Below are 26,966 nucleotides of genomic sequence, written 5' to 3' on the forward strand. Positions count from 1 at the left end.
TAGCTAGAATATGCTGTAAGTAGATATTTAATATAAAATAAGTGTAAGAAAACGTCACTAAAGAACTTCAGGACAGGGTCTGCTGGCAACCTGAAAGCAAAATGGATGATCTCATTTCTGCTGAGCACTGGCAGGTGCTTTGTCTACACTGCGTGGAAAGAGAACCCTGTAAATAAAGGTGCATCTTTGCTGCCAGTTTTAAGTTACCTGTTGAAACTCATTGTGGTGGGTAACAAAAGCCTGTGGAGTGATGTGGGAGAGAAGCTCCTGGAATGGCTGTAGAGCAAGCACCTGATACAGTTTGGACACCCTCCACTGCCTGGGCAATTAAATTTTGTGCTCATCTCCCTGTAAAAACAGGAGGATTTTGTGTTGTCACTTGAGATATCAGATACAAAGTTGTAAGATTAAAAGCTCTTAATTTTTCAGATTTTGCTGGTATTTTTGGTAGGAAGAAAAATAATTGTAAATCAAGTATGCCTGAATTTCTTGAGATTAATTTTTAAACTGATTGAGCAATACTTCACATTTCAATTACTTTGTAATTCATAATTTAAACGAAAGATGGCATAATATCCAAGCTGGTGATCCAATCAAGGAAATGGAACAGGTTTCCAACACTTCTTGTTGAGCTGCAGTTATCTCCATTTTTCTTCTGTCTCTAGCAAGTCAGAATTCTCTTCCTAGAATTAAACATTGGGGTTTTTAGTTGACAACTAAACATGAAAGTGCTGGTCCTCCACTGTTTCCTTCATTGCAATGGGGTTGCAATCCTCAATATGCTGGTTTTATGTTACAGGCTTCAGGCCCAAAGCAATGCTCATGGTGAATGTGATGGGAGGTTTGATACTATAAATATTTTTTATGTCACTCTGGGCTTGTGCATGGTTACAGGGGCCTGTACATCACATTTGGGTGATGTTCTCTGGCACTGCTGGGGAATTCATAGGGGAGAATTAGAAGACTAAAATTTATCCTTATGGTTGTTCAGGAACTGAACACCTGCTGCTTCTGATAAGGGATTTGGTGACCCTTAGGTGTTAGATTGTGTCACCTCTTTGGTGTTAGGTTGTGTCACCTCTTTGGTTTCCCCTGCCAGGGTCTCTTATCCACAGCCAAGTTTGCACCTTAAGCTTAGCTTAACTTTGGTTTGGGATAGGAGCTCAGATCCACAGGCCATGAAATGTTGTTTGTACTAGAAGCCCCCGGAGGATTCTAGATGGCTCCCCTCTCTGAAACAGCCTGCTCCCTGTCCAGCTCTGCTGTCAGCCCCTGCCAGGCTCATGAGGATGGAAAGCTTTCCACTGTGGTTTCCACAGAACAGCCCTGACTGGAACTGCATCCCTCCTCTCCATCATCCTCTGCCTGTGGTGGCTGGTACCAGGAACTGGCTGTGCTCTGCCCCAGTCACCTGTCTGCAATACCATCAACAAAATAAAGTGTTTCTTGTAATTCAGTTTTCTGGCTTCTCGGCAAACAGAGCTTTGAGCGCACCAGGATAAATCCTACCCTAGAGGAGGAGGAAATCTCTCTGGTCAGATAACACAAAATACAAATTGATTAAATTGCCAGTGCTCTTGCAGTCCTGTGTGTGCTGAAGAGTAGGAGGAGGAGTAGTAGCAGAGATTGGAGTCCCTTTGAGTCCAGAGTATATTTCCTGCACATTGGTGAAGATAAGTAACATTAATATAAACTGATTCACTGAGTAATCTTTGGTGGATGCCAAAGATCATCCATTTACAATGCATTCTTTGTCTCTTTTATTGCCTCAGAGTAGTTTTATTTGCCAAGATACAAACTGGAAGTTCATAGCATGGCCACCTAGACTGGGGGGTGTGGGGAGGAAAGAACATGGGATGGTAAAGCCAGTGAATTCACATTTCAAATTACTTCCTCTTCCTAATCTCTAGATTGGTTGGCAGCTTTTCCTAGGGCTCCTGGGGTGGTTCTAGTTGTAAATTAACTGTTTGGATTTGAAAGGATACCCACCCTTAATTGTACGGTGTAATTAATTAACATAATGGATTTTCATTTTCTTTTTGTCTAAGATTTAGATGAGACTTAATTCATTAAATGTTTTCTGTGACAGGACAAAAGGTCAATTGAAAGTTAAAAGTGAATTTTCACTTCAGTGAATTTTCACTTCAGTGCTATAGTTTATTGCAAAATAACCTTTCTGTTTTGGGTGTGAGAAATGGGATTTCTTTTGCCACTTTTGCCTTTTGAAGGCAGTGATTTAAAATATGCTTTGGTTTATGCCCCACCTTGTGGGGCAGGTGGTGTTGGTGGTGTGTGGAAATACCCTTTCAGAGGAGGTAAAAGGAGAGGGGGTCAGGCTGCCCTGTCTGTGTGCCATTCAGTGAAACCAATCTGTTCTTCCCTTAAGGCAAGAGGGATCCTTTGCTCTTTTATCCAGATTGAAAACAAGGACTGCAATAAGTAACAATTTTAAAAGATGAAAATTCAGCACCCTGATGTCTTCAGTGTCAGTATACAGTTGTGCCAAAGTACAACCATTGTTGTAAAATTCAGGAGTTATGCATTGCCAAAAGGAATAAAATATAGATCTTGCTCATCTGTGAACGAAGATCTACTGTGCATACTCATGTGCAAATTGTTCTCTCTGTTGGTATTTTGCTAATGGTGCCTAGGAGAGATTTAAGGCAAATCTGGGTGTTTCCCCCACAGATCTAACACTGGCGACACCCATTTCTTCTTCCATTTAACATATTGGCAAATGTAATCAGTTATGTAATCAATTGTAATCAAAATGTAATCACCAAAGACTTGGAAAGAGGGGTTTTTCTGGTCCTTTTTTCCCTTACACGCTGTGTAGGTCAGTGTGATAGAGAAGACAATGTGAAGGTGTCACGTGTGCATCTCCTTGCTCTGGACCTGCACACTCAGCAGGACTGGTGCCAAACACAAGTACCTGTCTCCTTAGCTTGGATTGATCCCTCTGTAAATGCCCTGCCTCTCAGTCCCTGATGCATGGCGTGTAAAATGCAGCTGTGCCATTTAGAGTTGGTATTTTCTGATTGCTTCTTCCTTCTGGTTTAACAGTGGAAGGAAAGATAAGGCAATGTTGTCCTACCCTTTTACACCTCACCTCTTTTCCCAAGTTTACAGGGATGGACAGTAGGTGTATTTTCAGGTTATGGTTGGGATGGGGAGCTGGCTGGAGCAGCAGTGGAACAGTGGGCACACTCTGATGCTCTGTCTCAGCCCAGTGGGCACAGAGAGGTGCCCTGTCTCAGCCCTGCTGTTTTGGGTGTGAAAAATGGGATTTCTTTTGCCATTTTTGCCTTTTGAAGGCAGTGATTTAAAATATGCTTTGGTTTATGTAAAGGTACCTTACCCCATACCTTGTGGGGCAGGTGGTGTTGGTGGTGTGTAGAAATACCCTTTCAGAGGAGATAAAAGGAGAGGGGGTCAGGCTGCCCTCTCTGTGTGCCATTCAGTGAAACCATTCTGTTCTCCCCTTAAGGCAAGAGGGACCCTTTGCTTTTTTATCCAGATTGTTTTTTTATTCCAGATTTTATCCAGAGCTTGGGCAGGATGAGCAGAGGTGCCCTGTCTCCCTGTGGAAGCAGCTTGAGCTGCCCAGCCTTTTTTCTGAGAGTTCAGCATGTTCTATAGAGAGGGCACTGGAACTTGCTGTGCTACCCTCCAGACTCCAGCCAGGAAGCAGGAACAAAATTATTCCTTTTATTTATGCTCTTCATTCCGTGTTGGTGTGGGTGTTTCTCCAAGGTGTGTTGTCCTTGTTTCTATTCCTGTTTTTGTTTACAACACTAGAGTTTCTATTCCCTATAAAGATTACCACGGAAAAGCTCAATATTTGTTGTTACTTTTAGCTAGGATTGAGTTTTGATAGTTCTTGAGTGTGGTCCATGGCCTGACGTTGGTGAGTGGGGGCTGAGCTCTGTTGGCACAGTGGTGTCACACACACACAGCTGTTCCCTGACCTGTGTCTGCAGAGGTAACCTTAGCCCAGGACTCATTTTGCTGCATGAGCACTGCTGGGGAATGTGGCTCTGTTGGTTTGCTTTGCCATGGTCACCACCCTTTGCACTCTGCAGAAAGCTTCAGCAGAGGCCTCTGCTGCATTGTGTGCACAGGGACCCTGTGGTGGCACAGCCGCCTGCAGGATCGGCTCAGGGATGTGCAATGCCAAAAAGAAGTGTCCATAAATATTAATTTTAATATTTAAAAATTAAAATTAATCAAGTTTTAATCAAGTTTTCTATCTGAGTACTACAGTGCATCTCAATGCTGATGGATTTGACAAAATGGGAGTGTAGATAAATATTTTTCTGGATTTAAAAGTAGTTGCACTGCACAGCCATGCACTAATACAGAAACCATGAAAATATTTCCATGAAATGCCTTTAAATCTAACTTCATTAGGTAAATAGTAAGATCTTCCTTATAATCTTCTTCTTACCCACAGGTTTAAATATGCAGTTAGTGAAAAAGTGATTACCTTAAAAATCGATTTTGCTAATTTTTTAAAAAATTATTATTTATATATGGGAATTGCAGTGATACCTGTCATTTTACTGACAGTTTAAACTTGGTAGTTGCTATTAAAATAAATAAGTGTAACACAGTCTGAGCTTCAAGTAGAAAAATTCCTTGGTTTTGAATGGTGCTTGCAGAAAGGCACTCATGGAAAATATGTCCTTCTGCATGGCACACACGGCACGCATGATCTCTGAGAGCAGCACATTATCCTGAGCCAGATGTCACAAATGCTGCTGGAGAGACAGTTCTGTCCAGGATCTGAAGTAGCAACATTCCAGTATTTACTTTAAGGCTAAATAGTAATTATGTTCCCAAGCTTTCAGCCACTGTCTGTGGGGTTTGTAATTATTTTCACGTATGTGTTCAAAGAAACACAATTCTGTATTTTGTAGAAGTAGAAAATATTAGTAAAAAATGTTAAAATCAGTCATGTGTCTTTCTGCTTGATTTTAGTGTGTGCACTGAAGCTCACACATCTCAGTAAATGTATGAATTGTTCAAACTGGAAAAAACCCCAAAACATTAAATATCAAGTAAACATAATCATGCTTTTCTTGGGGATGGAGAGCTTTTGAGATGTTGATGACATGAAGCATAACTAGGCAATGTTTAATCTTGGCTGCCATTAATTAATCCCAAAGAAATACTTCTTGCAGAAAATATATTATTACTGCCCTGAATGAAAGCAGAAAAAAAGAGGAAGCTCTGAGGAACCTCTGGTATGGAATATTTTTAAAGGATGATTTGGGTTCAATTGGTTTACACAACTCAAGAGGTTTAACCCAAAGTGTATTAGCCACCTGCATTATTTGTGTCATCTCAATGTGTGTTTTCTGTCCAAATTCACTGCAAGGTATTTTATTCAGTAACAATTACTTTTTCAGGCTTTTATTAAGACTAACATTCTGGAAGGGGGAATCCATGGTTTCAGCTTTCCCTCTGTGGGGCCTGCTGGTTTAGAGCAGCAGGATATGTTCCTTACTCCCTGAGTTTCCCCATGGGTGCCCACCACCCTTGCTCAGCAGTGGCACCAAACATGCAGCCACAGGAACCCTGTGACCTGGTGCTGCAAATGTCTGGGTGTGTCCTGGGCTGTGGCAACTCTGGATTCCACAGAGAAAGTGCCACTCCACGTGAGGAGAATGAGGGAGCCACCCATGTACATATTTTATTGGAAGGAACAAAGGAGTTTTATACACATAATGGTATCAGCAGAACTATAATTGCAGTCACTTTGAATTCCTGGTACAGAGTCCTGCCTTTATTGCCCCACAAATTCAGAACAGAGATTTCCCTTTCCCTTTTATTCCATCTACGATTTCTGGTGAACAGAGTGGCTTTCTTGGCTTCCAGATGAACTTCTTTCTAAGGGGGCTCTCTAGCTCCTTATCAGCCTCTGTACTGCCTTTGGGGGATTTCCAAGCATCCACTCTCCTTCTGTGCATGGATTTATGAAAAAGAAATGTTTCCTCTTGAAGAACTGCCCCTCAGTGCTGACTGACCTTTCTGGCAGCTTCTGCTCCTCAGGTATCGTTTCACTGCTGGGGTGAGTGGCAGCAACAGTGACAGCTGCAGAAAGGCCTCTGCCAAATTCTTTTCAAAGGGAGGTATTTGGTTTTTGTACAGAAAAAAAAAAAAGAAGTTTCATGTGCCTGTGGATCTGTTAAGAGAAATTTTAAATCTCTTGATAGTGTTATAATGAAATGCAGTTATCTAGTAATGGATTGATTTTGTGGAAAACCAAAACTGTGTCTTGCTGTGAGCTGCACTATGGGGAGCAGAGGCAGGGCCAGAGGATGAACACATCAGCTCAGAAGCAGCGTGAGCAGCATTCAGAGCTGTCTGAGAGACAAACCTAAATCATGTTCAAAAAAGCTCTGCCTGATGTTACTTTCCCCAGTGTTGTTGCTGTGGATGTAAATAGTCAGGCAGTGTTATAGTGCACCACTAATACAGTTTACAATAGCTTCTAGCACAAATGAGGGTTTGTAGGATCAACTACTGACCTGAGACAAAACCAGGTCAGAGTGGTGACAGCAGGGAATTTTCAGTCAGGAATCCTGGCTTTGGTCTAATGGTTTGACTGCAGTCTAAGCCTCTTTAGGCATTGTTTCTCTCAGCACTGTGATTTTGTATATGTGTTTCATAACTTGCTGTAGTTTGCAGGGTTGCCTGGTTTGCATGCGCCAGCCTTGGTAAATCAGTGTATTTAGCATTTTGAAGCCTTGTTATCATGTGGAATTTCCTTCTTTGTTCCAAAATTGCTGCTCTTAACCAAATCCTCTAGCCAGGGTATGCAGAGACTTTGCTGGAGAGCGCAGCCTTTCTCTGGCAAGGTTTCTTTTGAGGGCCGACAACACAGACTGATATTTCCTCCCACTGTAGAGTGCAGCATCTTGTTTTGTGGGAGGGGATAAAGAAGCAGAGCATGTAGATAGATCTGTTTCATTTTTAGTTCTCCCACTGATCTGCAAGGCAACTGACAGAAGTTATTCTAATTTTCCTCTGCTATGGTTTATAATCACTATGCTTCAGTATTCCCATCATTCATACAGCAATAAACTTGTTTAGGTTTTGAAAAGGTGAGGGGCTTTGAGATACATGGAAAAAAAGCACCACTTTGGGGTGTCCAAGCCCTGGAAACGAGTGAGGATTTCCTTTGCCTTAAATAGACTTAGGATTTGTTCTTTGGAGAGCAAAAAAGACTACAAAGATTCATTGTTTTGCCTTCTCCGTAGCAACTGACAGCATAAAGCCTTTTCCCAGATGTGTTTGTTTAAAGGCTTTATAAGTTCAGTTGAAGAAATGAACTGAAGTTATAGTTATTGTTTTTATGCTGATTTTTGTGTGTTGGCATTAAAAATGAAATAATCTAGTACAGAGCCATGGAAAATGCAGAAATGTGTATGAGAAAAGATAAATCCACTTAGGGGGGACACAAAACTGGGATGAGTACAGGAGCATGTTAGCTTTTGAAGAATTCCCTGGCATACTTGAGAATTCCCATGTCATTCCAGGTCATGTGGGAACATTGTAATGTTTTATATGGTTAGAGCATTGATTACGGTTCACTGATAATTCTCACTGTGCACCAGAAGAGAACAATGTGAAAGAGGATTGTGCTGTACATCCTTGAAACTGATCTATCCCAAACTTTTTTACTGAATACTTATTTTATTTAGGTTTACATTAGGTGTACAGATAAAGCATGGGTGGAGGGAGAGCATGAGGAACAGAGAATTCACCATGGGAGGCAGGATGTTGAGGATCCACATGGGTTAGCATATTTTTTTCATTAATATCCCCTCAAATCCCACTGTGAGAGGAATAACAGGTATTTTGACCTGTATATGCAGTTTATTGTACAATGCTGCATGGCTGTATTTATACTCTGCAGGAAGAAAACTACGCCCTAGCAGTTTCTTCTGGGGTTTTTTGCCTGTGTAACCCTTTGCTTGTATTCAAGCAAAATGCAAAACAAATGCCTATTTTTCAGCCTTCTCAGATCTTGGAAATAATGGTGTATTAAATGTGATTAAAGTGGGAATTACCCTTTAAGCAGGGTCATAATTACTGTAGATTTAGATGGCATATTGTACAAATTGCTGTGTGCTCATAATTACAAATTGAGTTTGTTGCACTCTGGGGGTTTACAAACTTTGTTTTAGCCATTAACACATTAAATAGCAGTGATTTATGTAAATTACTGGATAAACCAAAATCTCAGTGCTGCGTTTAATCTAAGGTTTAATTCTATTTCTGTATTAGAAATGAAATAGGTTTAGCTTTAGCAGGGAGGGTTGAATGGTCTGAGGGAGTCATTCACTGCTGAGATATTGTAGTTTGAGAGTGCTGTTTGTTGGGCAACAGGCTGGAAACTGCAGTGGTCCAAAGTGAACGAAGCAGCAGCTGCAATGAGTGAGCTGCTGGTCACAGTAAGCTCTTCCCAAGGTCAGCCAGCCCACTTGCTTCACAATTATTTCCCTCAAACTTCTGGGCTGGTCTGGAAAGTGTAAAATCACACTTTAAAATCTTTGTTTACTTCCTCTTCAGAGAGATTTCCCAGTTCCTTCATTTGTGCTTAAGTCAAGTCGATCTAACGGAGCAAAGATCACTTTGTGTTGGGCTGTTAGTTGTGCTCCAACAAATTGCCAGGAATAAGGATAGTAGGACATAAAAAGTCACTCTTTGATCTCTTTACACTGCACTACAAATTTCCACAATATCTTAGTGGCAGCTCTAACACTAGTTCGGTGCCAAAACAGCAGCAGGAGGACAACAGAGAACATACATCCTACTGGTTCTGCCAAAGCTTCCTATGCAGAGTGCAGATCAATGAAGTGCTGGAGAAGCCCACATTTGGCTCTGTGTTGATAGAAAAGCCTCTCCTACACCTGTTTTCTGGAGCCTGAAACATCAGCTCTGTGTGTTCAGCATCTCTGCCATCAGGATGGCAAAGAAACTTAGCAAGTGCCACCAGAAATTGTCCTAAGAAGTCATAGAGATCTCTGCTAAATCACCACCTGAGACAGGGTGGATTGTGTGGTGTGGATTACAGTTACTGTTACCTGAGGGAAAATTGAATGTACACTATTGATTAGGGTTGAATTAAAATGCTTCTGGAATGCTGAAACATTCACAAAAAATTCCCTCCAAAAATAACTGCAACAGGCTGCCTCGACTCAGAAACCACAATGTTGTCTGCGTAGTGCAGCAAGAATTTGTTTTTCTGTGTTTAATTCCCCTCGTTGGAATACATACGAGATCTTAAATGTGTAGATGATTTGGGCATTTAAAATCTCTACGTTAAATTTTAACAACATATTCAAGCAAAAAATGACTTAACAAAAACTTTGTACCTGAATGGTCAAAACTAAATTGAGAATTCTGGATGCTTGACATTGATGGGGGGGAAAGCCATCTGTAACAACTATCCATGCAGTGTTTGGAAAGGGATGTGTTTGTATTGCTTGGTTATTTGCTGATCTAGCATGATCGTATCTGTGGAAGGAAGATTGTGTTTGAAGTGGCTTCAGAAAAGCACATTCTTCAGAAAATTCTGTGACTGCTTTGGAGGTCAGAGCTTTCCAGCCACACTTTCCAGTGTCTCCTCCCTTCACAGCCCACGCTAAAACTGTCTGCACTTGGTTCCTAAATGGAAACTGGTTTCCGTAGAAGTTGACTTTTGGGAACTGCCTGTGTCTGCTTTGGATTTGTGTCTGTTTACAAGTAGAGACGAAGCTTGATGCAGGAGGCATTGAGTCAGGACCAGAAAAACGTGGGGTTGTTGTGGATCCCAGACATTCAGGGAAGAGGCTGTCTGGATAATCATTAGATGTTGAAAGCAGGCACTGCAGCGCAAATAGTCTCTGGTCAGAGTCTTGCAGTGACATTCCTATGAAAACAGCCGGTGTGTGTCCTTCCTTAACGTGTTTGAGTTTCACTGAAAGCTAGTTAAACCCAGCCTTATTGGAATCTAGGCCTAACGCTTCCTTAGGAAACTATGCAAAATGCACACTCCATCCAAATGTTTTAGGGGGTTTAACTAAAATTGCCTCGATTCTTTTCACCACCTTGAAAGACGTGATCAGTCCTCATGGGATGTAGCAATACGAGATACGTCGTGCGCGCATCTTTGCGCCGTGCTCCTCCTCGCACCCGGTGCGCAAGAGCGACGCTTTCAGTTCCTGACTAAAGTTTCCCTAAACTACAGAGCTTGGCCAGCGGAGCTTTGTTGTGTTATTATAGGATATGAAGCTGTGGGAAGGGTGGTCGCGATTTTGTTGTCAGGGGGCCCGAGGGGCCCCCCGCCACGGTGAGGGGTGTGAGGGCGGCTGGTGTGAGGGGTTTTGGAGAACCGTGCCTGCTGGAGCCGCACCGAAAATCCCCCGGGCATGGTGAGGGGTGTGAGGGCAGCCCTTGGAGAACAGTGCCCGCCGGAGCCGGCCCGAGGGGCCCCGGGGCACGGTGCGGAGTCTGAGGGCTGCTGGAGTGAGAGCAGCCCTTGGAAAACCGTGCCCGCTGGAGCCGCACGGGGCAGGGTGAGGGGTGTGCGGGCTGCTGGAGTGACGGGACCCTGCCAGCCGCGCTTTACCCGGGAATCCCGCCCCCACGCGTGCGCTCTGCCCGCTTCCCTGCCCCGCCGCCGGCGGCTGAGGGGAGCGGGCGCGGGGCGGGGCGGCCGAGGGGCGGCTATGGTGGCGCGGAGCTCCCCGCCCGACACTCCGGCCCGGCCATGTGGTGCCTGCACTGCAGCTCGGAGCGGACCCAGTCGCTGCTGGAGCTGGAGCTGGACAGCTGGTGAGCGCTGCCGAGGGCTGCGGGGGTGAGCCCCGCGCCGCCGCTGCCGCACAAAGGGCTCCGCGCCGCCAACGCCGCCGCTGCCCGGGCTCGCTGTGGGGCGGTGCGGGAGGATGGGACTGGGGGGTCCTGCTGGGCTGGGAGCACCCCTTTTGTCCCTGGGGATTGTCCCTGGGGTCCTCCAAGTTGTCCCCGGGATTGTCCCTGGGTCGCCCCCGCTGTCCCCGGGATGTCTCTGGGTCGCGGCGATCGGGAGCTCGTTCCGGGTGTCCTGGCTCGGCAGCGGGGACAGGCGGAGGCTCTGGCTGCCCTGCAGGAGCCCAGGGTTAAATCATCTTAAATCATCTCCGTGGTTTAACGCGGCGTCCCGGGCGGCCCCGCTGCGCTGCGCTGGCTGTGGGTGACAGGCAGAGCCATAAATCGGCAGCTGTGGCAGCGGGCTGTGAGCTGACCTGGCGTGTGCCGCTCCAGACACCGATGTGTAAACACTGCTTTTCGGGAGAGAGCCGGGAATCACATGATTTGTGTCAAAGCAGTGCGAGTTTGACTGCAGAGCTCTGGTACAGGCTGTTCCCGGTGTCTGGGGCTGGCCGGAGACCTGGCCTTGTCCTGGCTACATGGGAAGGTGTGTCACACTCACAGGGGTAAATCAACATTTGCCACTCTGCCCGCAGCCAGAAAATAAGATACAAGAAAAAAATAGTTTCGTTCTAAGGCCTTTAAAGAACAGATACTTGAATAACTGCCACAGGAGGAACAGAGAGTGGGGTTTGTCATGTTAACACATACAGTCCCTGTTGTAAGGATGTTCTTAACTACCAAAATAATATGTGTCAAAGGTACAGCAACACAAAGCTTTGTTCATGGGCTGCCTGAAAACTCCAGGCACAAACGAGTTTTCTTCTGGTGTGATGCTGTGTGTGGGTTTATGATAAACTAAAAAAGTTATCCTGCACTTGCAGTGCGCTTGCAGAATGAATTTATCTCCCGTGCATTGTGGAAGTTCATTCCACGAAGTGATTCAGCCAAATGCCGAGCTGTTGGACTGTAAAAGAGCATTCAACTTAGCTAAAGATAGAAAACATCTTAAATTGGGTGTGGGCATGTGTGGAAAAATATAAAAGGAGGAAATGACTGGATTCAGTGTAACTATGTATGAATGCAACAGTTGCTTTTCTAGAAAAAAAAGGCAAAATATTTTTTGATAAAGAGAAGTGTTTCATAGTACAGTTTAGTCATACATTTAATGATCCTTCAGCCCATTTTTTATCCTTAAGGAAAAGAATAATGTAAGTTTCCTGTGTGGAGTTGGCAATGTTTGCATAAATGATGTTACCTTTGCATGCCTTGCTAAAAACATAATTCATAACAGTTACTTTAGTGACAAATTTGCCTATTACACAGTAGCGTTCTGTTATTCATCATTGTTTCAGACTTTTTTCCTCCATTTGTACATTGCTATGCACTTCCTTTCAGTTAAACTTGATTATTCTGCCTGATGTGCTAAAAGAGGAATTGATGAGCACTTAGTTTGGATGGTTGTATTTAACTGTGTCTATTCTTGTGGCAGATATCCTTCATATAAACACAGAATTCATTACATCTATCGGGTGCTTTGGGAGAACTACAGCCATGCTGAATAAAATTACCAATTTTCCATTTTAGTTCTACTTTTGTACCAGGTTTGGTTTTGCTGTTGAGATGTCCTGTTCTAGTTCCTGAAAGATATTGAGAGTACTGTTACAAAGTAGTCAGCTGGGCTTTTTTTCTCCTGGTTAAATAGAAGCTCAAATGTTCGGGTTTCCCATGAGAAGTCATCTATCATACTTTTTTTTTTTGTTGTTGTTTATTTCTACCAATCTGAAATAATTCATTATCATCCAAGATACTGAAATCCAAGATCTGGAGCTGACCAGTGAAAAGAGCATCAACAGCATTCAGTATCAACAGCATTGAGCTTCTTTGCCCCTTTAGAAGCCCTCTGGGAATCCTGGTGCAGTTAATAAACAACCTGCAGTTCAGTTTCATGGAATTATTGGCAGCTTTCAGGCAAGGAAGCCCAAGGATTCGGTTTTTGCACTGAAAAGTGCAAATACCAAGTTGAACAGTAACTCTGATTTGTTGTTCCTGTAAGAGTCTTGTATTGCAAGGTTGCAGGGACTGGATCCAGGGAGAGCAAGGAGACATTCTCTGCTGGTGCCTTCAGCAGTGGTTTGCTGGGTGTTCCTCTGGAGAAATGGGAAGTGATTTCTTAGGATTTCATGGCCTTACATAGGTTTTCTCACCCTGTGACCATTTCATGTTTGCAAAATGAAAAATCTTTCAAGAGGATCTGTTCATATGGCTGTAGAAAGTGTTTCTCCCAAAACTGGGTCTCCATGAGGAGAAAACTTCTCCATAGCTTGGAGGCTGGGGCTGTTGGGTGCCTCTGAGGGCCTCAGGAGCAGTGCAAGGACTTTGGGTGGAACAGCTCCTTTGAAACAACACTTTGCCTTCACACCGATGATTTCCCCGGGTTCTACGGATGTCAGTTCAGGGCTCCGGCTCTGCAGAGGGGCAGATCCCTCAATGGTGCAGCTGATCAGCACTCTTGGCCGATTGCTCCAAGGATGCCTGCAGGCTGTGCCTGCCCTGAGCACAGCCAGGAGGAGAGGGATGGTGAGAGCTGCTCCAGAGGCAGGCAGTGCTCTGGTGGTGGGTGCCATTACCTGGAGGTGTTAAGCAGCTGCTCACACACCTCAGTTTGTTCCTTGGGGCTTAACACCACTGGCGTTCAAAGTGCAGTAAAAAAGCCTTGGGGCACAAGTGCTGGAAGTGAGGAGCTGCTTTCTGAGTGAGCCATGAGCTTCCAGCTCCTGCAGGACTCTGAGAGGTGCAAAGGAGGGTTTAAGGTATTTTTGAATACTGGATTTAAAAAAAAAAAATTGTGAAGCACTGCAGCCCAAGCCTGGGTTGTTGTGCCTTTTCATTGCAAGGATTTACCATAATTCATAAAGGTCTTTCAGGATGCAATTTTTTTTGCTCCTTCAGCGTTTACATGGTTATTCCTCTGTTAGACCCAATGGTAATTTTGTCATTAATTTCAGAGTCAGGCCTATTTGAATCACAGCAGCTGTCAATCAATTATTTCTTTTTATGTTTATTTAATAACAGAACTGCAGGAGAACTCAGAAACTGTAACCAAGGTGGAGCCCTGATTGCTCTGTTTGTTACAAATTAAATTTGTGAGGATGTGCCCCTAACCCAGGCACTGCCTGACCCACAGAGCAACTGGAATTATGAGGAGGTGGCTCATGAGTTAGGGGGGAAAGTGTGTTGGTGCATTGCTTTTGTGAACCATGCTTTGTTTAGATGTCATTTGTATTTAAATAGGGTACAGGCCACAAGCCAAATTTATATTCCTGAGCTTGCTGCTTTATTTTTGTTGCCTCAGAAGGCTATGTAGTTACAAGAGCAGAATCAGCCCTGTGTTTGGGGCTAAAAGTTCACTTTCAGTATCTTGTATATTGCCTTTAATGTAAAAAATTATGTAAATACAGGTTTTGTTTAATTCATGAATCTTTGTTATGCAAAACCAGTTACTGATCATGGACTTTTTTAGCAAGACTTATTAATCAAAAATATTTTACTTACACAGCCCTTCTCGTGTCTTCTGGGAATCCATTTGAATTTTATTTAGGTTCTATTTAGGGTACAGACAGAGATGGCAACTTCACTGCAGTGCTGTGATTTGACTCCAGGTTTCCAGAGAAGAACAGATGCTGCTTTAATCCACTGTAGCACAAAGCCCTAGTATTACGTTAAAGGGGAATGCAAATTTAACTAAATAAATCCTTTTGCTTGCTTACAATAGACAAAGGACTAGAATCGTTCTCATAAAATAACTGTAGAGATGTCTTTAATAAAAATAATGTTAAAAAGACAAGCTTTGGTATGATAAAAAAATCAAACTGTTTAGTCTCTGTGAGAGAAGCAGAAAATTAGAATGATGGCTTTGATAGCCTTTAGTACAGGAAATTGATGTATTATATCTGTTAATGAGATTCTCTCAGTAGTTCAGTGTCATCCCAGTTAAACTTGTGCTTATGAACAAAGGACACAATTCCCAGTTGCCTTCTGCTGTGCAAGCACAAACAAAATGCCACGGCTATGACCTGACTTGCATTTACAGCAGTGGCTACATACAGGGCATGGCCAGAGAAAAAGAATCCTGAGCTTGTTTTGAGGGATGCTTGTATTATTTAGTCCAAAAAATTGCAAAAAAGTGGCCCTTAAAACTCACCAGATTTAGAAGGATGGATGTGTCATGAACACAGAAAAAGAAAACCAACTTCCTTGTGTTTGTTAATATATCCATGACCTTTCCAGTCATCCTCACACGAGGCAAAGCTGAAGGCTTTTCTGTCACGGGGAATGTTTGCAGCCAGCCCTGACTCTGCACTACAGGAGCACTCACAGTTTGTTTTTAATTGAATTTTCACTCCCAGCTTTACAGCAGAACGGGCCCAGCTCCATCTCAGGTCACTCAGAGAGCTGGAAAGGGCAGCAGGAGCTGCTCTGGGTTTAGCTGGGTGCAGTGATGCTTTTTGGGAGCCTGGAGTGGGAGTGGTCACAGGAGAGATTATTCCATTGTCATGGTCAGGCTGGGACAGGCCGTGGCAGTGAATTCCTGGGGTACACCCATGGGAAAGGGATGGATGATTTAGTGGGGAGCTGTCCTGCCTTTAAAGACAGAACCACAGACTGGGTGTCCCTCCTGGTTTGGGGGCTGTGTCAGGAAGTCATCCTTCAAACCAGAGGGACAGCAGTGTTCCTGACCCAGCTGCAGCTCCAGGGATCTGAGTGCAGAGAGCAGGCCTGCTCAAATCCCTGACCCTCTGGTCATGTTGCAGCCTAAGAATAGGTTTTCTCTCAGTCTAACATCACTCTGTGTTCTCAATCAGGAATAAAACTATTTTTCTTTCTGTGTGGTTCTTCATTGTAGTAATGTGCTGTGAACTGGCTGTTGAATTTCCATTCTAGAGGTGTCTGGGGGGATTCTTGTGCTTCAAGGTGACCTTTTCACAAGGTGTTAAATATTAGATAATGTCAGCTGTTCTTGGGTTCATGAAAGGAAGTTCATTATTATTTTTTATATTTTCTTTTCTTGTATTTTACTCCCTGAGTCTTATTTAGAAGATACCAGTGATGTCGAGCATCAGTAGAAACTGAAGAAGGAGCTGATTTTAATTCTCTTGGATTTGAGATAATGGGACTTTACAGCTGATAGATTCCTGTTAATACTAGTCATTAATGCCTTGTGAAGTGAGAGAGAACAGGATTACCTGTACTTAAAGGAACTTGTCCCAAATGATGGCAATGTGATGCAAACTTGGATTCTTTATGTGTTATTAAGAAGTCATTAAGATGTTTTTGATTAGGTTAGCCTAGAAGAAAAATATTCCAGGTTTTCCTTCCACAGTGCAGTGTGTTACACAAGACCATTTCTCACTGTCTTTGGTTGCAATTTTCAAAATCTGTCTTTGCACGATATCACATTTTCATTTCAGAAAGTGGTGACCCTTGTTTTCAGGAATTGGGCTTCTACCCCTGTCCTGAAAGACACTTTTCCATTGTGGAAAGATCTGTGAACTTTGCTGTGATGAAGAGCCTACAGATGACCAGGAGTTATCCAAGTTGTGTATTTTAGACAACTCCTGTTGTGGTTGAGCAGCCTCACGTGCAGCCCCAGCTAAGCCAAGCTGCAGCCCCATCACAGACACTGTCCCAGAATATTCCTGAGCTGGGAGGGCCCACAGGGATCCTCAATCCAACTCCAAGCTGAAGGCAGTGCAGGGGGTTGGTGGTTCTGGGGGCCAGCAGTGCTGGGCAGCTCCAACATGGCCTTGCACAGCCCAGAAGCTGCTCCTCTTCTCTGTGTGTGCAGTAAAAGATTTCCAAGGCAGGAGTTGCTACCTGTGTCACTCTGTCATCAGTGAGGTGAGTCAGAAGTTCTATTGAAAGCCTATCCTAATTCCTCTCTGACAGAGAAAGAGCTGTAAAATGTATAGACTCAGCACAATGGAGGGGAAATGTAAAAGGAAGGAAGTTTGTGAATGAGAAAAAGCATCTGTCAGCTCTTTGGCTGATTTAGAGGTTATGAGCAATCTTCTGAGGTCTCAATTCTACAAGAGTAAAGATTTATGTGTGGTATCTTTGAGTGTGTCTGCAAAACCTTCTGTTTGAACACATTGCCTTGAACCTAAGGATCATCTACAACACTGTTCTTTCCACCAAGCCCCATACTCCCAACAAAAAAATCCATTATTTGGTTTCCTTAGACACTATGTTCTGTACACTCTGATATAAACCTTGGGTGTGCAGCAGAGGATAAAATCTCCCTTTTATGAGGATGCCTGTGATTACAGAGAGGTGAGCAGTGCTCCTGTTGCAGTGAGTTACAACACCTCTCTCCTGGTGTGGGCAGAGAGCTCCAGGCCAGTCCTGCTCTCACTGCCTGGGTAACAACACCCTGAGCTTCCCTGGCAGCAGCAACAAGTGCTGTGTGCTCGTCCTGTCCTCTCCTACCTGACAGTTTCCCATGCCCATTTGCACTTCAGCATTTCAAAATTAGATTGTTTTCCCTTAGAGAAAACTGGCAGGGTTTCATTCTCTTTTTGGGTTGGTTTTTATTTTTTGAGACTTGGCACAGCAAAGTTGGCAAAGTGGAGGGTTTGTGCAGTGATTAAAACGGAGTGAGACTTTTATATTATAGATACTTTCAGATTCACTTTTATATTATAGATACTTTTAGATTCATTTAGATCAGTGTGAGGTTTCTCTGATCAGACTTGTAACAGCCCATCCTCCTTTTGGATTGGCCTTTTAAAGTATGTTACTCTGTAATTTTTTGAGTTTTATTTGTAACTACAGAGGGAAGTCAATCAACCACTAGAAAGTTGAACAATCCCTTTCTGATATTAAAGAAGATAATTTTGACCAACAATTTCTTAAATCCTAGAGAGACAGCAAAGTATCTCATGTTCATCAGTGCCATTGTTTGAAAGCACAACGTATTAGATAATAACAATATATAATAAGTCATTGTAAGGAAATCCTTTGGTTGTTCTAAATAGATCCTTTTGTACAACATTCATTTGCTACAGAAGTTAAAATATGCTCTAAATGAAAACAGTTGTTATTACTCAATATTTACTCAAGGCAGTGTCCAGTACAGAAAGATGGTTTATTGTCATTTCTGCTGCATGGACCCTCTCATGCTCTTTGTTTATGCTGCTTCTTAATTTCCCTCACAGACTGGGAAGGCCTGGTCTGCTCCAGAGTTGTTCCCAGTGCTCTGTACTGTTTTGTACTTGTAAGCAATTCAAATAGTACAGGAGCAAACCTTTAAAATGAGTCAAGTGTTAGGCTTTATTTGATCTATATCTGATCTAATTTGATTGATATTTAATTTTTGTTTTACTGATTTGATTTATATTAGTTTGATTTAGATTTGATCTGAGATGAGATAGTTTTAACTATCTATTTAACTAGAACGTTCTAGGTATGACATTTCTGGGCCTGAAACATTGGGTCATTAAACAGGATTTTGTTAAGCATCTTCAAAGCAGTTCATGTTTCTATCACACATGGAACAGCAGAGAGGAAAGAAGAATTTTATCCCCCAAGACCTGAGTGGGAAGAGGAAATCAGTGCTGCTCTCTGACAGAGCCTGACTGCCCAGCAGCAGAGCTGTTCTCTCAGCCCTTCCTGGGACAGGCTCGACACAACAGCTGAAGAGGTGAAAGAGGAGGATGGCTGGCACAGGACACCAAGGATTCTTGCATTGTATCAAATGCTGCTTCAGCTGTGTGTGCAAATCAGGGTTTTTCAGCTGCACACACTAAATCTTCCTTTTTAAACTTAGCAGTGTCTGAAGGGTGTCATATAGACAGTGGAATGTGTGCTAATATATTGCTATCTTCAGTCCCTGTCATATATAGTGTGGGTTTGCTAAATTGGGAGGATTTCTGCTGCTGAATGGTGTATCTAAATAAATTGCAAATAGTTGAGGTCAAATTCTACTACAGCTGCATTGAGAAACTCCACAAATTTTTCAAGCTTATCATGTTGTGTAAAAGTTTGCCTAGCAGGGACAGGACAAAGTCTGCAGTGGAAGGCAAACCTTCACAGATTTTGTTAAGGGATCCATCCCACAGACAGCACAGTTACATTAAAATAGTTAGCTTTAGTCCATATAAGAAACAAAGAATCCTTTTGAAGCACATAGGACATTTTCAGATGTTAATTTTTATGCTGACACATCAAGAAGAAGAACTGGCCGTAAAAAAAATTCTAAAACTTGGGCTGGTTTGAACCACAAGCCTCAAATTATCACCCCATAGTCATCTTTTGATAATATCAATTTTTTAGAGTTGTTGCTGAAAAAACATACACTGGGTGATGATTAACACAGATTGACAGCGAGTGATGCTGGCTGACTTCACCTGAGATAGAAGTGAACATTTGTAAGCTGTACCCAGGTTCTGTTGGTGCTGCCAGTCCCCTTGTTACTCTTGCTAAATAATGACAATAAAATACAGCTTTGCCTTCAGCAGGGAGGTTCACAGGCATTGAATGGCACTGGGGAGGGTTGGCTGGGTGGATCCTTCTGTACGTTCTTGTGTCTGATGGCCAGTATGCTGCCACTGTTTGACAGAGGTGATCTGAGAGCTGGTTAACCTTCCTTGTGCTCTTGGAAGCTGAAGATGGTCTCAATAAGCTTTTCCCAAAGGGATATTCTTAGTTCTTAACCCTGTTGTGTTACTGCCAAAAATGGGTGGGTGGTCTGGCTCTATTTCCATCTCAGTGCTGTCCATCTCCGTGTCAGAAGATGCAGTGCATTCATTCCTGCATTCTGCTTCAGTGGGGAGAGAATAACCTCTCATCTTTCACTCTGCTCTCTGCTGCTGCTGATGGCATATAAGAGTGTGGGTCAAAATGCCCTTTTTCACCAAGTGTTTTTGTTAATGCCTTTTATGGGGTTGCTCAGTGAGAATTACAGCTTGCCAGCGGCCAGGGGAGGGGTGCTGGGGTTGTTGTGTGCTTTGGGAATCAGGAGCAGGGAGCAGCTGCAGGTTTGCAGGCACTCAGGGGTACCTGCCTGTGGAGCTCTGCCCTCCCTCAGTGCCTCTCAGACTGTTTGACCCAGGCTGCTCTTATTGGCACTCTCACCACAGAGTATTACAGAATAAGTGACTGCTTTGTGAGGGTTTGCTTCTGAGACACATGCAAATGGTGTCTGGATTTTTCTTGCAATGATATTTGACTTCAGTCAGATGAATTACCTGGGACATTACTTTGATGTGCATTCAAAGGTTTCATTTGTTTAGAGCAGAAACAGCTGAATTGAGAGTGCATTGGAACTAAAACACATTGGTCAATATTTCTCTGCTGGATCAAAGCTTTTGTCACTGCCTGTGAATGCTGTTGTCCATCATAATGGCTTTGAACTCTTGGCAGGGTGTATTTGAAGGCAGATTGGTTTGTTAATGCTATTGTGCTTATTGAATTCAGGGATTTGTGTAAGTTCTTAATATAATTGACTTCTGTTTACTAGACAGCACAAACCAGACATGGCAATAAGGACTAGGTTCTAGTTCAAACTGCATTAATAATAAACTTCTGCCCAAATGTTCTCACTCCAGTGGGGATTATTGTATTGGGGGGTGGAGAAAATGCTAAACCATAGCTTGTGTGAAGTACATATGGCCAGTTGTGCATTTTGAGAATTAATGGAGAATGTTTGCTGGGTAATTGGAGACAATACAGTGCACACACATCATAACTTTAATTAAATGCACTCCTGGTTTGTGGCAGAGAGCAGCACAGGTACTGAAGCACGAGGCAGCTTTGAAGCAAAGGGCTGTACCCTGTGCCAAAGGAGTGCTCTGTGAGCTGAGGTGGTGTGGGGAGCACAGCTCTGGAGAGCAGAGTTCTGCTGGCAATTGTCATTTAAAATTACACATTCAGACCAGGGCTTCATTGCACTTGTAAAGGCAAAGTTATGTGCAAGACATTGACTTTTGGAGAGGTTTGTTCCTATGTGGAATGGCCACATTTGGCCTAAACATTTTTGCTATTTGAGTGGTTTGTTTCAGCCGTCGTGCTGGAAGTGCCTGGCCACACCAGCTGCTGCTGCAGCTGCTATCCTGCTTCTCTCTGTTACCCACTTGGTTCCAGGGGCGACTTCTGGTCTGCATTCCCTGGGCTAGGTACAGAATTTGGGTCTATTTCAAGTGGAAATCTATAATTAGGAGCTAAGATCACAGTTTGACTGGTTTTAACCTCCACATTTGAAGAGATGGTTGGTGTAAAACAGATGCGTAGCAATTCTTCCTCCCTGGGCATTTGGACCTGTTTATACAGAATATTTATTTTTGAGTGAGGCAGAAGTTTTACTGGAAATGATGTTTATGAAATGAGATTTTAATGCAAAAAGCGTCACTCTCTGGTTTGCATTTAAATCCATCTCATAAATCCTAAGGCAGAGTCCCAAGAAGGTATCTGGATACTTCAGCTGTGGATATGTTGGTGTTTATGGGCAGAAAAGTTTCTGGAACAAAGGAAGAAGATGAGTTTGCTGAATTGTTCTGTGAGTAGGTGTGACTTCAAGGGAACCAGCTTTACATTGCATTTTTCTTGAAGAGGGAAATAAATTATATGGATCCATAGAAAAGCAGGCAAGTGAGAGAAGGATGATTTGGCTGAGGAATTTCATGAAGAACCACTCATGCAAATGCTTCACAGTTGCAACAAATAAAATAAAGTATCGATTCTTCATTAATCTCAATTTTAATTCAGGCTGTGCTGACTACCTGGAGTTTTAGGGCTGCTCTACCACAGCCGTGCTTTAAAACCTCACTGCTTCCCAAAGAACAGAGCCCTTGCATTGTCATGGCCAAGCTGAGTGCCTTTATCACCCTGTGCTGACTAGAATTTTAAGCTGGGCATGTTTTTATTGCTGTATTTGTAATACTCATGCTGCCTTTCCACAATGTAGAAGAAAAGAAATTTATTCAGTGTACCCATGTGTTCATGCTATGGAAAAATCTTTAAAGATGTAACAGCACAAACTTATTATATTGTCATACTTCTCTTTGTGTCCAAAACAAATTTTTAACAGGATTAATATAATGCTGATTGGTTCTCATGTGTGTACTATCCAGTTGTTAGGGCCTGTTTTCAATTTTATGTCTTTATAGTACACTGTTGAAAGTCCATTCTGAAAGAGTGATGAAAATAATTCTGATTTCAGAGAATGCTTATTGTAAAACAGCTTCTCAAGCAATTGCTCTGTTCTGCTGGGAGGATCTTCTTCTATTTTAGAGTGTTGCATGCAGTTTGGGTTTGGCATTTGCATTATTTAGAAACATGTTTCATTTCTTTGTTCCAAACTAAATCTGCAGCAAACCAGTTTGAACATTTGGGTGATTTCTGTAAGCATATGTTCCCATTATCTTCATATTTTAGTTCTAAAAATGCACAGGGACACTTGACTGCTTGAAACTGGGGGGGTTTCTGGGGTGAGAGGCAGCACTGAATCATTGCTTGCATGTGATGGCATTGTCATACACTTCCTTTTTATATGCACAAAGTGTTAAAGATAAGGTTCTGGGCCTCAGGAGGAAAGGGACTTTCTGCTTTTCTGGTTATCAAATGTCTGTCTTTTATAGTATAAATTCTCTGGCAGATAAATTCTTGTGCCTCTGCATCCAAACCAGCTCCTCTGGTCATTTTGCCATTAGTCAGTGGAACAGATAAATCCATACTCATGGAAAAGCTTGGGGTTTGCTCCTTTCTGGAATTCAGGTCTTTTTTAAGATTTCCATTTTAAGCTCAAATGTTGAAGTTCTCTTATTTTCAAAATATTGTCTTTGTTGTGTTTTTTGTTTGCTGGTTTGTTTGTGGGGTTTTTTTTGTTTGTTTTTTTCTTTGCTAATAGTTTGGCAAGATTAGAAGGAACAGGAAGGTGTGAATATAAAAATGAAAAATGAAGAATGACAGTAGATAGTCAAACATCATGAATAATATGTTACTGTTTTAAAATTTTAAAATATGGTAGTGGATTTAAGGTACTGGTGCTAATTACAGCCTTTGTGATTAGAAGTAATAACTGAAAGTGCAAAGTGAGACCCAGGGAAGAAAAGACCTTCCAGGCTTGTGCTGCTGAAATGCCTGCAGAGGAAATGTTTTGCTTTGGTCATGGCTAACCACACAACTGGAGAGGGAGAGAGGAGACTGAGCTTCTTCTTATGAGGTAGTTCTTGCAAGGAACTCATCCTGAATTGTGGGAAATGACTGTAAAATCAGGACCTTTTCCTAGCAACAGCAGCTCCTCCCCTTTTTGTCAGTATGGATTTTTTTAACAGTATTATAAGCTGAGGTTTATGCAGGAAGAAATTTTCAGTTTCTGACAAAATGCTAATTCAGTCAGTGCTGGCAACTGTTTCAAAAAGTTATTTAGTTGTATAAAGTTTTTCAATGGCTCTATTTTAAATTTTTGTTCATGCAAAGTCATATTAGTAATACTAATTATTTTTAAATATTTCATTTTCATTCTTCAGCTGTTCCATTCTCTGCTTCTTTATAAAATTCTTGCAAGCAACCTTTCACTTTTTCTGGCTTGGCAGATAATGAACGTCTATTTTCTGCTGAAACAGGAGTGCAATAAAACAGTTGGACTTCTAGGTTAATTTCAGCTGTTTTGCATTCTCCTAATAACACACAATTAGAATATTCAATAGATTGTTGGGCTCACTAGTAATGTGTTGCACATTACAGGGAGATAAACCAAATTAATCCACCAGAATTTTTTTTTAAACAATGAAATTATCAGTAATTGTACTGGACATGTCAGGTAGGTAGCAGATGCCTCAAATTGGAGACCGTTATTAAGAAGCAGTTCCTAATTCCAGTTGGGATTTTTAATTAACATTTCTTTAATATAATATATATGTATGTGTATATATAGTAAAAGCCTAAGTAATAGTAATTAACAGTATTGCAGTGTCCATTTTTGTAGTGTGCTTAATGTCCTTAATGTGTCAGCATCAGAGAGAGGCAGTGTGTGCCGGGTGTGGAGGGGGAGCAGGGCTGCAGAGGTGTCTCAGCTTCCCCCTCAGTCCAGGGAGACTTCTCCTGGTTCTCACTGCAAGCCAGGAGCAGAGCCCTTGACATTTTTGTGTGCTGGCAGTTTTAGTGAGTGCACAGATAAAATCCACCCCTGTAACCCTGCAGTGACTGCTCTTGTTCTGAGTCTGGGTTACAGAATTGGGTTGGAGAAGCCCTCCCAGGCCACTGAGTCCAACCATCCCCCAGCAGTGCCAAGGCCACCCCTGCCCCGTGTCCCCAGGTGCCACATCCACACAGATTTTAAACTGTCCCCCCCAGGGAGCAGAGCAGCCAGTTTCTGCAGGAGAAGGCTGGCAGGAACAGTGCCAGAGCTTTGCTGAGGGCCCAGCAGGTGACATCCACAGCCTGTCCTCACCCTGAAGCAGCTCACCCTGTCCCAGGAGGAGAGCAGGTCGGTCAGGCAGGACCTGCCTTTCCCAGCCCCACGCTGGCCAGCCCTGCTCCCCAGGTTGTGCTGACACTCAGGGCGACCTGCCCTGTGACCTGCCCAGCGCTGAGGTCAGGCTGGCACATCTGGAGATCCCCAAAGTGCCCTTCCAGCCTTCTTGCAGAGGGGTGTTGCATGTTTGATAACCTGCGGTGGCCCAGGCCTGCTGGGAGCTGGCTCCGTGAGCCCTGCTGCCAGCTCTGTGCTGCTCCCTCCGTGCAGCAAGCCAACTTGCCATCCTTGCAGCTTGACACAAGTCATATTTGTTGACATGTTTTTCTTCTCCAAACATATGTAAAGTAGAAGAAGTAGAAAGCAAGCTGCTTTTCTTGGCCAGTGAAGTTTCACTTTAATGAAATAATTCATATGGAGGTTCAGCTGCTCCTGGGAGGCTGGGAAGAGCTGAATGGGGGAAAGCCTTAAAGCCTGTGCACGTGTGTTTGCTTGGAAGAGCTCTTGTTGTGCCTGTTGTAAATGTAATTATTTCCATGCTTCAAAGGTCAGGTGGCAGGGAATAGGCCCATGAGCAAAATGAGAGCGAGCATTACAGTCAGTCAAGCATCATATTTATACCTGGAAAAAGTACAAAAGGCAAACTAAAAATTAAGAAGGAACCCTTAACTTTAGTCAGAACTCTGGGCAGATATCCTTCCAACTTCTTGTGATTAGGGCAGTGCCCTTTTTGTTGAGGAAAAGGTTAAGGGATCCATGGAAGGTAGTGTTATTAAAATGTCAACAGGAGGTTATAATCAGCATGGAAGGGATATTAAATAGTTCACAATGCAAGGATGAGGAAGGCAGAAAATGTCAACAGAACCGAAGAAGATAATTCCAGCCTTCCTGTCAAAAACAAATTTGCCATGCTTGTATGAAAAGTACTCACAAATAAACTTGCAGCTAGGATGTGCTGTCCAAAATAACACAGCTCACAGCTGGCAGAGCAGAGGAAGGAATTTCAGTGTTTAAAAGAGAATGTGAAGCAGCTCAGTATCATACCGTGTCTTTACTGGATGCTTCAGAGAGAATGACCTGTTTGTTTTTAGCGGGTGCTTACACAGTTTCAATGTCACTGCAGAACTCTGCATAGTTTATCATTTTTAAGTTGAAAGCCAGCTGTATCACGGAGGGAAAGGGATTAGTTTCCTGTCAGCTTCCTTTTTGGAAAAAGCAATGTGTGCACACTGCAAATATTTCCAGCCTGGGTTAAGTATGTTTGAAAATACCTTTTGGTTGGAGTCATATTTTGATGGGCAAAGAGAGAGGACTTGCTTTCAGTTTTACATGTTTATAGAAGCATTTTAAGAAATCTAAGGGGCTTTTTTTTTCTCCTTCCCTTTAAAAAGTACAAACTGTTCAAGCTGAGAGAGTTTGGCCGGGGTTAACCCTCAGCTCTTCAGTCGGTGGAGAACATTCTTTCAGAAATTGCTCTGTACTTTTTGAAGGGACAGCTGAGAGACAACAGGAGGGCTTTGGCTTTTAAGTACAGATGAATGAAGGAAAAAAATACAGGGTGTGTTGGGAATGTGGAGTTTTATTTCTTTGGAGTTTGGATGTGCCGTTCCTAAAACAAAAGGTAGGGGAAGTGCTGCTTGTGTTGGTGCATGTGTGAAGTGTTTGCTGAGTCTTTTCAGGAATTGAAAAAAAATAAATCGTTTTTCTGTCAATGTTCTGTGTACACAGGATGAGACAGACAGTAAATATTGGTGTGAAACATGAAAAGATGGAAGAGTAAAAGTGCATGTATGGCAATGTGAGCGTGCCCTCCTGCAAATACAACCCAAATACAAATTGCCGTTAGTCATCAGTACTTCAGAATACACCTAGGGCTCTGTTTTACAATGTTTCTTATTGTGTGCATCCCTTTTAATAGAAAAGGTCTTTTTCCTTTCTTTTATTCCTTAGCAATAACAGCATTTGTGTGAAAACAACGTAGTCTCTTTGCTAGATGGGTGCTATTGAGCTTTCTTCATATGAAACCAAGTTGCTTTCATTAGCTAGAAACACCATCCCTTGGGATGCTTTTACTCCAAAACCTACCAAAAGTATCCCATGGGAGCAATCTTTCACTTGCAGGGAAATAAATGAGATTTCTCTTGCAAATTCTTTTCCCAACTTCAGTTTTTAGAAACATCATAGCTCTCAAGATCCATTAAATCCCTATCTCCATGAGAGTAATCCTTTTATGTCAAATTGCAATATAAAGGTAAGAGAATATTGCTTTAATTGGTCAAAGCAAAGAGAGGCATAAATAAGCATCTGTCATTTTGAATGGAGAAGCTTGGAAATAAGCAGTCTTTTAAGAAATTAGAAGTTTGCATTCATTTTACAGAGTGACTTACTCAGGATATTATTAGAAATTAGTGTATAAAGTTAAATAATGCTTGAAACCTCCATTCTCCTGTTTGACTTATGCTCTAAAGATGTCATGGGCATGACAGATTGAGACTTGCAAAAACTGCAGCACAAACTGCAGCAAAAACTGAGGCGTTTGTCATGAAAGCCACATTACTTGAAACACCTGCATGCAAACAGCAAAACT

General features: G+C 42.7%; 1 protein-coding gene across 6 annotated transcripts in view; it reads left to right on the forward strand.

Moving 5' to 3' along the window:
* Positions 1–26,966, forward strand: part of IQSEC1 (IQ motif and Sec7 domain ArfGEF 1) — a 299,716-nt gene that overhangs the window by 230,757 nt on the left and 41,993 nt on the right. Inside the window, exon 1 of one of the 6 annotated variants that reach the window (XM_059480438.1) lies at positions 10,690–10,827. The exons of the other annotated variants lie outside the window; for them this stretch is intronic. Within the exon in view, the coding sequence (XP_059336421.1) occupies positions 10,763–10,827 (65 nt within the window). The 5' untranslated portion in view covers positions 10,690–10,762. Of the gene's footprint in view, positions 1–10,689; positions 10,828–26,966 lie in introns of those variants that run through there. 6 annotated transcript variants of the gene reach the window in all.

The sequence above is a fragment of the Ammospiza nelsoni genome, chromosome 11 (genome assembly GCF_027579445.1).
Source record: "Ammospiza nelsoni isolate bAmmNel1 chromosome 11, bAmmNel1.pri, whole genome shotgun sequence".
Taxonomy (NCBI): Eukaryota; Metazoa; Chordata; class Aves; order Passeriformes; family Passerellidae; genus Ammospiza; species Ammospiza nelsoni.